The 13039-nt window shown below is 38.6% G+C and overlaps 1 protein-coding gene and 1 pseudogene across 1 annotated transcript in view; one reads left to right on the forward strand and one right to left on the reverse strand.

The window, feature by feature from the left end:
* Window positions 1-13039, reverse strand: part of rimbp2b (RIMS binding protein 2b) — a 55183-nt gene that overhangs the window by 16261 nt on the left and 25883 nt on the right. The window contains 5 exon segments of the mRNA XM_055161662.1: window positions 43-93; window positions 1956-2060; window positions 2473-2595; window positions 5650-5739; window positions 8194-8277. Of these exon segments, the coding sequence (XP_055017637.1) occupies window positions 43-93; window positions 1956-2060; window positions 2473-2595; window positions 5650-5739; window positions 8194-8277 (453 nt within the window).
* Window positions 4741-4858, forward strand: LOC129411387 (5S ribosomal RNA; annotated as a pseudogene).

Raw genomic sequence — 13039 nt, forward strand, 5'->3', positions numbered from 1 at the left:
GAAGAAAAAGTCCCATACGGCAGACCCTTCCCCAACGCTCACCTCTAAAAGATGGACAGCTCCCTCATGTTCCTTTTTAGCCTCAACCTGTGCCTGAGGAATACAGGGTCAGTGTGTAAGTTCACTGGAGATCATGGCTTAGTTTAGTTTCATTTAGATGACATTTTAATGCATCTGTATTTGTACTCAAATGTTGTGATATGTAACATACAGATGTAAAAATAAGATCATATGTTTAGGCAAGTATTTAAAACATTGTTTGAAAAAAAACAAAAACACTTTCAACAGACTATAAATGCGTAAAGCTCTCAATAACCAATAGCAAAATGGTTTGAGAATGAAGCAGGAAAAAACTGAGACACTCAAAAAGTACAAAATAATTAGCCAAAATAAAAGCCTTTAATACCACATGGCAGATAAAGTTAAAATCACCTTTTATTTTTTTTATTTATTTATTTATTTATTTATTTATTTGAGATAGTGACAGCACACAATTTTTACATTAACCTTAACAGGAGAGATGCATTGTACCAGGTTGTAGCACCAGTGCTAATTTCCTTCATCAGGGCAAACTCGAGATAGATATCACAGTGCATATTTAAAGTAATAGGTGTAGGTCACATGTTCATAGTCCCCTGGTGCATGATGGGACAAGTAGGCTGAACTGATTTTAGTTACAAGCTATTTAAATTCAAATATAATACAAGATATAAATAGTACTAACCCAACAACCAATATATAGAAAGATACATAGTATAAAAAGTATAAAAATATATATAGTGCAAAATTCAAAAGTGCTACAGAAATAACTATAATTTGTATAACATATTAGAGGACTAGTTATAGGATTAGTTAAACAGTTTCATGGAGCTTGTGGTTTTAAAGGAAGTGGTTTTAAAGGAAGGGGGAGAAATCTAGCTCTCCACTGAGTCCTGGAAACTGGGTGGTCTTGAGAGTGTAGATCCACAAGGACTCTCTCTGTAATAGTGTTTTCAATCTATCTCCTCCTCTTATTCTTTCTTTAATATGTTCAATTACACAGATTTTTTGGCTTTTACAGCTGCGATGGTTGGCTTTTTTGTAATGCATGGCCATAAGATATAGGGGGTTACAGGTCCTTATAGCCCATTTGTACTCAGCCAGGCTGTTTTTCAGTTTGCGTTTTGTTCGTCCAATGTAAAACCGACCACATAGCCTATGGCCATGGTTTGAGAATTATTCATCACCTATGCAAACTTGTGTTTTTGTCTGCCCATTTATTTCTCACCAACTAGATGATTATATAGATTATAATACATAAAACATCTAGAGGCACCATTTGACCTTTATGTTTACAGTCCCACTCTCAAATTTGACCCTCTCAAACATTATCTAATTAGGAGAAAAACAAACAAAATCTCAACTGTTTTACACAACATAACACAGTAACAGGCCTCTGCTAAGTGAAGCTGAGAACTGTGGAAGCTGGAGTGCAAAGAGAAAAAAGTGGCACTAGAGCTACAACAAGAGGCTTTGGCCACAATCTTTATCACTTTCACACTATCAACAATCCCTGCTATGACTGACCATGCGTGCCCACCACAACCAACCAGAAAACAAAACCATAGAGGAGTTAGCATTAAATGTCCAGGCCTAGAATTTTAGTTTAAGCAAGTGTCCAAAAAGTGTCCGATCCCATTAAGTTTTTGACTGTTTGATTAGACTTTAATGAACAGTGGAGTCTGTGGGAGATGGAGCACAGTGGGCTACAAGTGATAGATGACTTTTGAAATGGGCTAGAAATGCTCTTGCTGTGCCCCCAATGAGAAGAGCCCATTCTACCCCATTTTGAACATAGTTGACCCCCTACTGTGTGTATATTGTACTTGTGGTCAAAAAAAGTCTTTGGACCAATACCACATAAGCAGGGAAGGACATTAAGTGCTCTTAGTGTTACATAAGGTGAGCTTCCTTACCTTTTGAAGCAGGTCAATCTCCTGCTGTTTTGCATTGAGTACTGCCAATGCCTGCTCATGCTCCAACTCTAGCTGCTGCCTCCGCTCTGCAGCCTCTCGCATATGCTGTCCGCAGGGGAGGCAGAGTGTCAAGAGGGGATTGTGGGAGAGGAAAGAAAAAGCTGTTGTTACTATGCTGAAAGTAGGTGCATAAAACCTTTTCTCTGTTGCTTGTGACCTGTGATAAGAAATATTTATTTTTTAGCATATTTTGTTATAATGGGCAGACACGTATCATTTCTAGGTAGCAATGTAGGTATTTATTCTGTTTTTTATTTCAGAATGTTTACGCTGAGGGTGCAATTTTGCTCTTTAAATTTTCAACTATTATGTCACAAAGTCTCATCACTCCAGGGAGTTACAATGTCCAGAACCCAAAACATGCCCGCAGAAGAGGAGTACCTGAGCAGAGAGTTTAAACTTCTCTCTGCACACAGACAATGGTGGTGTCAGTCCTTGTTTAAAATATACTCCTTACCTTGAGCACCTGCTCTAGGTTCTCCAGTTTGCCTTGGAGCTGGTTCCTCTCCCACACAGCTAAATCTCTCTCCTGCGTCACAGCACACAGTCTGTCTTTGAGCAGGGCATACTCACACTTCACCTGTGCAAAAGACATTATTAATCAGTTGTCAGTTATCCCTTTGTTAATACTTTATGTAGATTAATCAGTTACAGTGGCAGTGTGTGCACCTTCACTGTGTAGAGACAATAATAGTCAAGGCTGGACATGTGACAAAAAATATTATTTAATTTCCTCATATTGATCAATCATAATTTTTGATTCAGTGTTCAATATTCATTACATTACATAAACATAAACAGAGACAGATAGCACAATAACAAGAATTTCAAGTATATTTCAAGATAATCACTAACATTTAGAAATTACTGAATCCCGATCTTGATGTAAAATTTTCTATTAATTGCACAGGCCTAGAAATAATTATACAAGTATTACAAGAAGCAGTAATAGCAGTAGTTTCTTGAGTGTGTCCCTAATACCAATTAACTACAGTTCTAACTGAATTCTCTGTTATCTCTGATCAAAGAGGTTGTTTTGGTTGTTAGACAATAGCATCAAATATAATATTACATTTCAGAGGGGCACCAATTATCACCAACTGCCAAAGTGCAGTAATTTTCGAGTCTTTTTATCTAGTAAACAGGACATCTTGTTAAAACAACACAAAAAATCTACAACCAAACCAGTAGAAATATCCCTGCAGTGTTAATTAAATTCCTTGTTGTTTGTCTTAATGTATTATGTGCTACACAAATGTAATCCAGAATTGGAATAAATCCTCTTAAGCTATTTCATTCTTATACAATATAAATGGAAATGTCCTATTGACAAGATTTCAATAGAACAGTTGTTCCAATTTTTATGGCTTTCACAGTATTTTAGACACTACACTGGCAAAAAAGAAACAAAACAAACAAACAAAAAAATGTCTTTAATGCTATCCAACGCTTTCTGAGCTTTTGAGCTCGCCAAGAACTACTCCATGTCATATGTGGGAGCTGGCTGGTGGTTGCGGTGATAAAAGACTTAAAATATTTCAATAATGTAACTGTGACATAATTTACTTACTGCCTTGGTTGGGGACTATGCATTATTCATGGTTCATTGTTAACCAAGCTAAGCAATTGAATGAGGGAAATGCACATTATATTGACAATGTACTGTCATTCAACAATGAGGAGGTTTACAGTGTCACTCTGAATAGGATTTCAAAATGAGTGTGTTCCTAGAAGCTTTTGTCTTCACTGCCTCTTAAATTGTTTTAAAATTACTGAATACAAACTGCACTGCATGTCTACCAGTTTAAGTCATGATGTGTAAGCTTCCCAGTCAGTAGTTGTTTAAAAAATATGAATGGTATTTGGATTAATAATAAAAATGCTTGTAGTAGCTGTGTTTTACTTACTACTCTTTTACTATAAAGGACAGTTAAAAATTATAGCACAACTTTGAATGTGAATGAATGTGTTACATTTAACAGACTATGTATATCCACCAGATGCCATTGTAAATAGCATTTCAAAATATGTGCATCTGCAAGTCTCTCTCTACATTAAAAGGCAGGGTTATTCTGTCAGCTTTTCAAATGCCCTCAATCCACTGAAAGATAACTGGGTCCTGCAGCTGTAATATGGTCCCTTCCCCAGATCCAGCATCAGTGACTAATGAAGCTGAGAGAGGGCGTTTCCAACAAGCACATATACCAACACATGTATAAAACCAGCTATGTCAAATAGAGGCTGTGTCAGATTCAGTGCTCGCAGAAACCCACTGGATTGAACATAAGCAGGTCAATAGACTATTAGCCATGGAGGGCGGAGCTGTTTGCTGCACTTCATTCAGAAACGATAGGGATCAGGACAAGGGTGAGTGAGTAGGGGGCTCATATATTTACTGTGGAGAAGTGCTCATATCCACCAGTCAGATAACATGCATTATAGAAGCTTCTAGGAGACACCAAACCTGATACGACATCCATAACCAGCAACCTCTTTACTCAAATCTAGTCTCATGACAACAAGCTGCCAATGTGCCTCCTCTGGAAATTGACTGTAAAGGAAGAGGGCCTTGGTCCTTCTTTGCTGATCTATGTAAGCTTGTGTTATCAACTCATCTTGTTTTAACCCTGTAGGGCAAAAGTGAAACTGGAAAATTTAACGTATCAGAAGATTATCAATCTGGTCCCTGCCTTAGATAAGACCTTGAAATACATAGATGGGGATACATTGTGGCCATTCCAGCTTGTCAAAGCCTGATCTCGTCAGATCTCAGAAGCTAAGCAAGGCCAGGCCTGGGTAGTACTTGGATGGGAGACCACTGGAAATTCCAGGTGCCACAGAGGGGCACCTGGAACCTGTTGTGTCCTTAGGGAAGACACTTCACCTACATTGCCTAGTAAGAAAGTGGTGTGTGCATGAGTGTTGTTGGTAGTTGGAGGGGTAGATGGCACAGATTGGCAGCCTCACTTCCATCAATCTGTCCCAGGGCAGCTGTGGCTACTGTAGTAGCTTGCCACTACTGAGTGTAAAGTCAATGAACTGTAAAGTGCTTTGGGTGTCTTGAAAGGTGCTATATGATGATTATTTATATAATAAATTATTAATTAATTAGGACAACATGCATATTAGGTGGCCTTGTTATCTTATGGTCATCTATGTATGTAGCATATGTGAACCATATGCTACATACAATACAATGCATTTTTTATTAGAACAGCCATAAACGCACTTCCAGACATTTAATAAATACTGAGTGCAGACTGAGCAGATCTCAGAGGGCTACAGTTATAAAGACACTCTCGCTCAGTTCTTTAGACACTATTTAACCATAGCCAAATTCCACTTGCTCACTTTTTCTTGTTTGCAACACATCAGGACAAAATGTATGTGATGGTCAATGTTCCTGCCAGATAATATTATTGGAATACAAAATGTAACAGCTATAAGTGATGTGGTTTTGATAAAAAGTGTGTAAATGCACAACAGCTTTATTTATATGAGGTTACATTACAAAGATGGATATCATATAAGTTATAACTATTTTACCTCTCCTGTTGCTTAATAATGATGATTAGTAATGGTTATCAATGTTTATGCACACTGACAGCTGTAGTGAAACTATGTCTCTACTTACCCTCTCATATTCAGACGTCTTGTAGCTACTGTTGAACAACTGCAGATTCAAGTGCTTGTTTTCATGGAGAAAGTCCTGGAGCTCATTCTCCTAAAACAGCAGACAGAGTAGACAGAAAAAAAAGAGGTTGAAACAGAGAGCACTACACTCAGTGTGGTGTGTGTCAGCAATACCTCATATATTATTTAACCTGGAAGACTCTGATATGTTCTCAAAAGCTTGCCTAAAACATGCTGACAAAGCATACACAAACACTAGATGCATGCATTTGTCGAGAATAAAAAGGAACATTGCATTAGCTATAAAGTAAACCATAGCATACACACTCCTAGAGTCACTTCACCACTAATTCAATTTCAGTCACATCTAAGAAATATTGGCATTTCAACTGGTGTCAATTGTGGCGAGTCAATTTTAGTGCTTGCAAGGAAGCTCTTGATTGCATCGGCATGCCTGTTATTCATATCCATTGATTTCCTGGTTCACGGCCGATATGAGTTCACCTCCAGGTGGAAGGAGGACAGGTTTGAACTAAAATTGAAGTCGCATTTTCTGCCATATGACCACAAACATAAGGAATTAAACATTGAGGGCTAAAAGACAGCATAGTGTGTGTGGTGGTAGAGTGACAGAAGTAAGGACAGACCAGAGAGTCAGAGTAAGAATCACAGAGACTGTTTAGAAGCACTACTGAGGCCCATATTTGTTTAGTTCAGACATAGTCTGACTCAGCCCTGTGTGCCAGAGCACAGCGTTTAATTTCAACACGCCTGATGGATGATTCAACTCTGCCATTTAAAACACTGGCAAAGCAGTTCACCCACATACTTTCTGCTCACTGGACTCCTCTGCTTGTGTAGCCTTATTCAGCAGCGTGGCACAGACAGGTAGACAGTCACTACTGATCTAACGCCCCGCTGAATCTCAAGTCTGCCTCATAAAATACACTAACAAGAAGTCTTCTCATTGCAGATGTGTGTTTTTTATCCATTTAAAGTCTTTCCAATAGGCTATGCATACTGAGAAGTCTTCAGATTTAGTGCAAGCCATTTAAATTGCAGGCCTGGGGCTGTCATTCTGAGACATCGGCCTATTTGACTACCTACAATTAGAGTCACATCAACTCTAACAGATGGGTTGACTGTCTCTACTCTACCACCCATAATATATTTATTTTGAATTCAGTACAACATATTATAATAACAAAGTAATGTCAATGACAGCAGTTCAAGAAACAACAGGGCAGTTTGTAAACACACTTGAATCATTTGTCTGTGTTTTTGAAGAACTGAAACTCCAATAGCATCATTACACAGTAATGTTAAGGCATTTTGGCAGAGCTGAGATAGCCATGGTAACAGGCCTTACATGGCAGCTCTTGGCTCATGGTCTGGTTCGAGTTTAATACTGAAAAAGGTGGAAGTGGCAGATGGCAATGGTGGTGTTTACTGTCACTCTCAGACATCACTGTCACTCAGACGTGTGTTTACATACACAAGCTCACAGAGGAGACATGGCATTAAAGCTCAGTATCAGACTCAATTCCTTTAATCTATCAGGCTTTGGTACAGGAGCTTCACTCAGTATCTAACAGCTGTATTTACTGCTATCTGTGCAATCTTCACTTAAACCTGGGTAAGAAAGGACTAAAGTAACATGGAGGTGACTTTAAGGTTAGTGAGTTCAGAGCAAACCCGAGGTGACATTACTGTCAACTTGTGGCGCACTCACAATGGTGTTCACTGGTCTGTATTTGTGCATCTGATCTGCAAGTGCTCTGCAGGATGAGATAAGAGCAGCGCTGTGGTCTGTGGGGACCTGCCTGCCATTTCTGTGGATTTGAGGAGAGGTTGTCCTTTGGGCAGCTTCCTCTAGGCTTCTCTATCTGATACTGGGTAAGAGGGAGGATAGGAATGGGGCAGAAAAAGTAAGCCGCCAATGGCAAAGAAAGAGACCAAATGGAACTCAAACTGCTGAAGGATAGACCCAAAAGAATTCAAATGAAGGCAAACGGTGTCATTTAAATACTGAGGAATGTATTTAGAAATGTCTGCAAGAAAAATGGTTTCTCAAGGGTCAGGCCACCAATGCCTCATGTTCTTCACATCTACTCAGTGTCGAGTCCGACAGCACTTTTTATATGAACACAGACACCCAAGAAGTCAGGCTGACATTTCTGGTGCACTGGTGATAAAATGCTCCTTAAAGGCACTAGGGGAGAATCACTCTCAGCATTCTAAAATCACAGCATACTTACTCGTATGTTTAGGAGATTATGTATTGAGTTAAAGCATAGTAAACAATTTACCTTCATCCATGGCCACATTCTCACACACAGTACATTGCTCCCTGTAAAAAAAAACTCATTCCTAACTGTGCTCAATTTCTAGTTTCAATCAAAGTGCCAGAGACATGCTATCATTACTGCTCGTTTTCTCCGGGGGCGTCAATGTGTGGTGATAGGAAGCCAACCTCTCAGGTACAAATCAATTTTAGCCACATCCTTTCACTCAGAGGCCAGAGGTGTATTTCTGGAGCACTTACCAAAGTCTGACATGTTTGATTCTTTTTCTTCACCTCTGCTTCAAGTGCCTCACACTCCTTCTTTTTGGTGCTGATCTCAGTCTCCTGGGAACAGAGACAAAAGAATCTCTTATGGCAAGCGTTACATTTAAAAACAAGGTAAGACAGAGACATATTATTCAGAAAAAACAGAAAAAAACATACTGCAAGAGATGTTAGAATTTGTGACACACCAACAGCAATTACTTTATTTAGCATATATGTAGCAGTTTTCACTAGCCACACTGATCCTACACAAAATGACTAAACCTGTAGATAAACCTAGAACTAAACTAAACTGCACTACTAGAGCAGAACTAAATCTGAGCTAGAGAGGGACCAAATCAAGTTTACATCAGAATTAAATTGTGGTCAAACTAGGACCAAACCATGACATGTGTGACACGTGAGACATACAATGACAACAGTCCATTCAAACTTCTCACATTGATTCACTTTTCTATGACACTATACATGGACATATGAAAATTTCAAACCTTGTTGTAATTTCCTCATATTTTGCTGCAGACTCTTTTTATTAAAAAAATAAAATAACACCAGTGAAGTACTGACAGAGTGGTACATCATGGGGAGACCAAAAGACATGGGATATCCCACTAAAAGCTGCTTATGTTTGTTCTTTTTGACTAGGATGCTAATTTTAACACTTTGTGACAAGACTACATGCAGTACTGTGAACTTTGAAGTGCACTTCGGGGATGCTGTTGTAATGGATAGCCCACTATTGCACTCTTCTTGCAGCAGCGAGGATCTTAAGTGTTACATCACATAGCAGATTCTCAGTTCATCACCATCGTACAGGGAACATCCTCACTGTGGACTGGAGTGAGAGTGCAGCTGTTCTAAGATTAGCATAAAGAATTAAACAGGATTTTAACTGTGTCAGTGTGCTCTGTGCAGACACACACACATCTCACTCCCCCCACGTGTCTTGTGGTTCGGCTAAAAAAAGTCAATGTGGGACCACCTGAAGCTGACAATACATCATGCACCATGTGACAATGGCTGAATATGTCCAGTGCTTGCAGCTTGATGAAATCCATTCAAACAGAAAAACCTCTGTTCTGCCACATCTGCTGCTCCTGGCCCTCTGACAAGATTTTATAGCAAAGTGAGCAATGAGGTCAAGCCAGTGAAAGGAGACAGGTCAAGCTGTGACAAGAGGTGCTATAGAGGTGTGCAGTAAAGATATGTCTAAACATAATAATTTTTGTATTGTATATAAAGAAAAAGATGTAATCATGTATTTATTTGGAACTAGTTGAAAAACAAAAATAATAAATAATAATAAAAATAAATAATAAAGCCAAATGCTAAGTGTCTGATATTCTGTTCTCTGTCATTTTCCCTTGTGAGTAGGTATCTAAAGTGTAGCTTTGTGAGAAGCAGATGGCTGACACAGTACTAACATGTACAATAAATATTTCACACAGGCACACAGGCAAACACACTGCTTGCATTGTTGTGTTGGGCCATTTGTTTGAAACACATTTGCCAATGTTCAATTAAAAATCCGTCTGATAAAAGATTCAAATGGATGCCATTGTGAGTAATGAGCTTGAGTGTAAGTGAAGAGGCGTTTACTGCACAGCAGATGAAGACAAATGAGGGAGTCTAGTCCCTTAGGCTGGATCTGGGATACTTGCTTCTGTGGCACTAATGTAAATGCATGTACAGCACAGATGCTTTTGCTCATCAAGTCCTACTGCACAGATAAAGAAGACAGTAGTTGGTTTTCATCCTCTATTTAGAAACATCAAGCAGCAAAAGGAGCTAATGGAAAGTAATTTATCATATAGCCGAGAGGGACATCCAATTTACCTTTTTGTTTTCCTATGCATTACACTGTTACATTTTACTTATAAAACCGAAATGTCCCTGAGATAAAACACAGGGAGTCTACCCACAATATAAGTGTGAAAAAAGAGGCCGGATTGAGCCAAGCCTGCAGCTGTGAGTGTGGTTATGTGTTCAGCACCATGGAGAGTTCCCATTTCCACTGGGACAAAACAGCAGCAGCAGTGATACAGTACACAATGTGGGCAACTTCAGCACTTTTAACCAGTGCTGGCTTCCACATGAAAGCTCAATATACAGTGAGCTTGTAACAAAGTAAGGTCCTGAATTTTATACTGCTGCATTGTCTAATTAACTCAGAGGGCTTTCCCTGTCAGGTTCTTACTCCTCTGTCTTCTGATCTTTTGTAGTTGAGGGGAGCTCTATGCATAATCTCTTGCAAGCAGGAGTAACCTCATTACTGGTTTCTGCCCTGTAACTCCTTCAGTCTTTCATCCTCTGTGCTATTGAATATGCATGATGCCTAATGATGGGAAATAAACCCATCTATAGGTTTACTTAAAGTCCCAGAAGTATTATTACAGCTAGTACACTTCTATCCAATCTGTTATGCAATGTGATGTTTAAAAATGATGCCAACATTGGAAAAAGAGTATATGACCTAAACACAAAAAATCCTTATATTGGGGTTAGTATGAAACAAATGGAGGTGTAAAATCTACAAAATGTGGGTGAAACTGTAATAAAGAGTACACAGTGGCACCGTATATATTAAAATAATGGTGGTAGAATGTGATGGAGGGCAAGAGCCAATTTTCCCTGTTCATTACATGGTCATAACAAAACTCTCATAACAAATAATAATACACCAAAGGGAAATACCAAAAATATTGAACCTGATCACTTCTATTAGTGACTGGACCCAAGAACTCACTATAAGATAAGCAAGCTAGCAGTAGCCAACAGTTTTACAGTAAGTCACTCCCACTTTTTGTTGAAAATCAAACTCCTAAACAGGACCATGAACACTTGTATGGATCACAGGCTCCTGAGTAAACATTAATTATGTCTTGCACAGAAAATAATCAATATTATCCCACTTATGTGATGCTATCTTTGAATAAATCACTCTTTTTAAGAAGAAAAAGCTGAAAGTGTAATTAATAGCAACTCAACATTCAAGATGTGGAATTCACTAGAGCACTCTATACATGCACATAATGTGAGTGTAGACATAGTAATCAAGTGCAACACAGCGAGCCCCTGTAATTTCAAATGATCAGAAATGGCAGAGTCAGTTACATAACTGCTGTAGCTTAGTGTGTGGGCACAGATGCCAGTGGTCGACTTGTGTTTCAATACTGTGGTCTGAGCAAAGATGTGAAGGTTCTTGAAGACAAAGAGCATTATAGTTTGAGCAGCGCCCAAACACAGTAGGAATATGGAATCATAATAGGGGTGTGCAGGTGGGCAAATAATTTATATCATCATTTTCTAAAGCTTAGATCATATTTTGTTATTTGATTACAATTAATGTACATCCCAAGTACACCAAGTGAAGATGTAACAACAACTATCTTCTTCTTCTGAGAGTTCACACTTCACTGTGATTGGTTGAATCCACCTCACATGACATGACATGAGGCTGACCAAAAGAAGCCAGTGGGGAAAAGTGTTTGTTTTTGAGTATAGAGCTGCATAAAAGAAACACTGAATCAAACTGTGATCACTCAGTCTATTGACATATTTGATCAAAATATAATTTATTTACAATACTTACAATACTGCTAATTAGGAATAACTTCTTAAATGTGTCCAATTGCACTATAATAATAATAATAATAATAATGGATCCATTTTATATAGCGCTTTTCTGAACACTCTAAGACGCTTTACCACCCCAGCTCCCCTGGGGTAGATTGACAGAAGCAAGGCTGCCAATCTGCACCATCGGCCCCTCTGATCACCATCATTCATGCACAAAACACTTTCATACTAGGCGATGTGGGTGAAGTGCGTTGCCTAAAGACACAACGGCAGTTTTTGCCACTGGCGCTTCCACTGTGGCACCTAATTTTCCCAGACGTCTTCCAACTTTGACAAGCTGTTATAGCCACTAATAAACTGGATTTCTTTTTATGTTTTGGAACCCCAGAGCATTTTGCTGACTAAAGATCCAAAGGGAACACATGCTGATTACTATTACAACCCACACATCAGCCAACTCATCTCCCCTGCTAGTACTACTGTCCACACACCACAGACAGTCCACATGTAGCCTTGATCCCCTCCATTCAGTAGTAAACAGCTTATGACAAAAGAGAGCTCTCGTAAAAGCAAAGCACCTTGGCAGCGTTTATTGTGACTACTGCTCAGAGGAAACTTCAAAACATCAGCAACACACAATGGAAAAACACCTGGGATATGTGTGGGCAGTAAGTTATTTTCTTTAGGTGGACTATAAACCCACAGAATGACTCCCTCTACAACCCAAAGATAAAATGCCTTGTTGTGATTCATGTAATTCAGTGCTGTGCGAGTGAGGGTGCACAGAAAGAAGGGGAAAAAAGTAAAATCAAAAGAATCCACATCAGACTTGGCCATTACATATATCAAAACGTAGTAAAAACAATAAGCTCACTTCTAAATATGAGGAATTAGAGGAACATATAGAGGAGCATAGCATATTCCATACAACTGTACAACAACTCACAACAACCATTATGTGACAGAGAACCCTATGTCTCGTCAATCATATCATCTTTTCCTTACGACCTCTTGTATACAGCTGAGATATTTTATTACGTAGTTCTATTTTATTTTATTTTATTTTTACTTGTACATATGCATTTATATAATTATGCCTTATTTGACATGAGTCTCTTGTTATTTTTGCTACTTATTTTAAATTTATTATTACCATTTATATTTTTTCTCTTTGTTATTTTCATATATTGTGATGTGTGAGCTACTGTGTAGTTTCCCTTGTGGGTCAATAAAGTTTGTCCAA

This window comes from Boleophthalmus pectinirostris, unplaced genomic scaffold, assembly GCF_026225935.1.
Source record: "Boleophthalmus pectinirostris isolate CB_2022bp ecotype Guang Dong unplaced genomic scaffold, ASM2622593v1 HiC_scaffold_4, whole genome shotgun sequence".
In the NCBI taxonomy this organism is placed as follows: domain Eukaryota; kingdom Metazoa; phylum Chordata; class Actinopteri; order Gobiiformes; family Gobiidae; genus Boleophthalmus; species Boleophthalmus pectinirostris.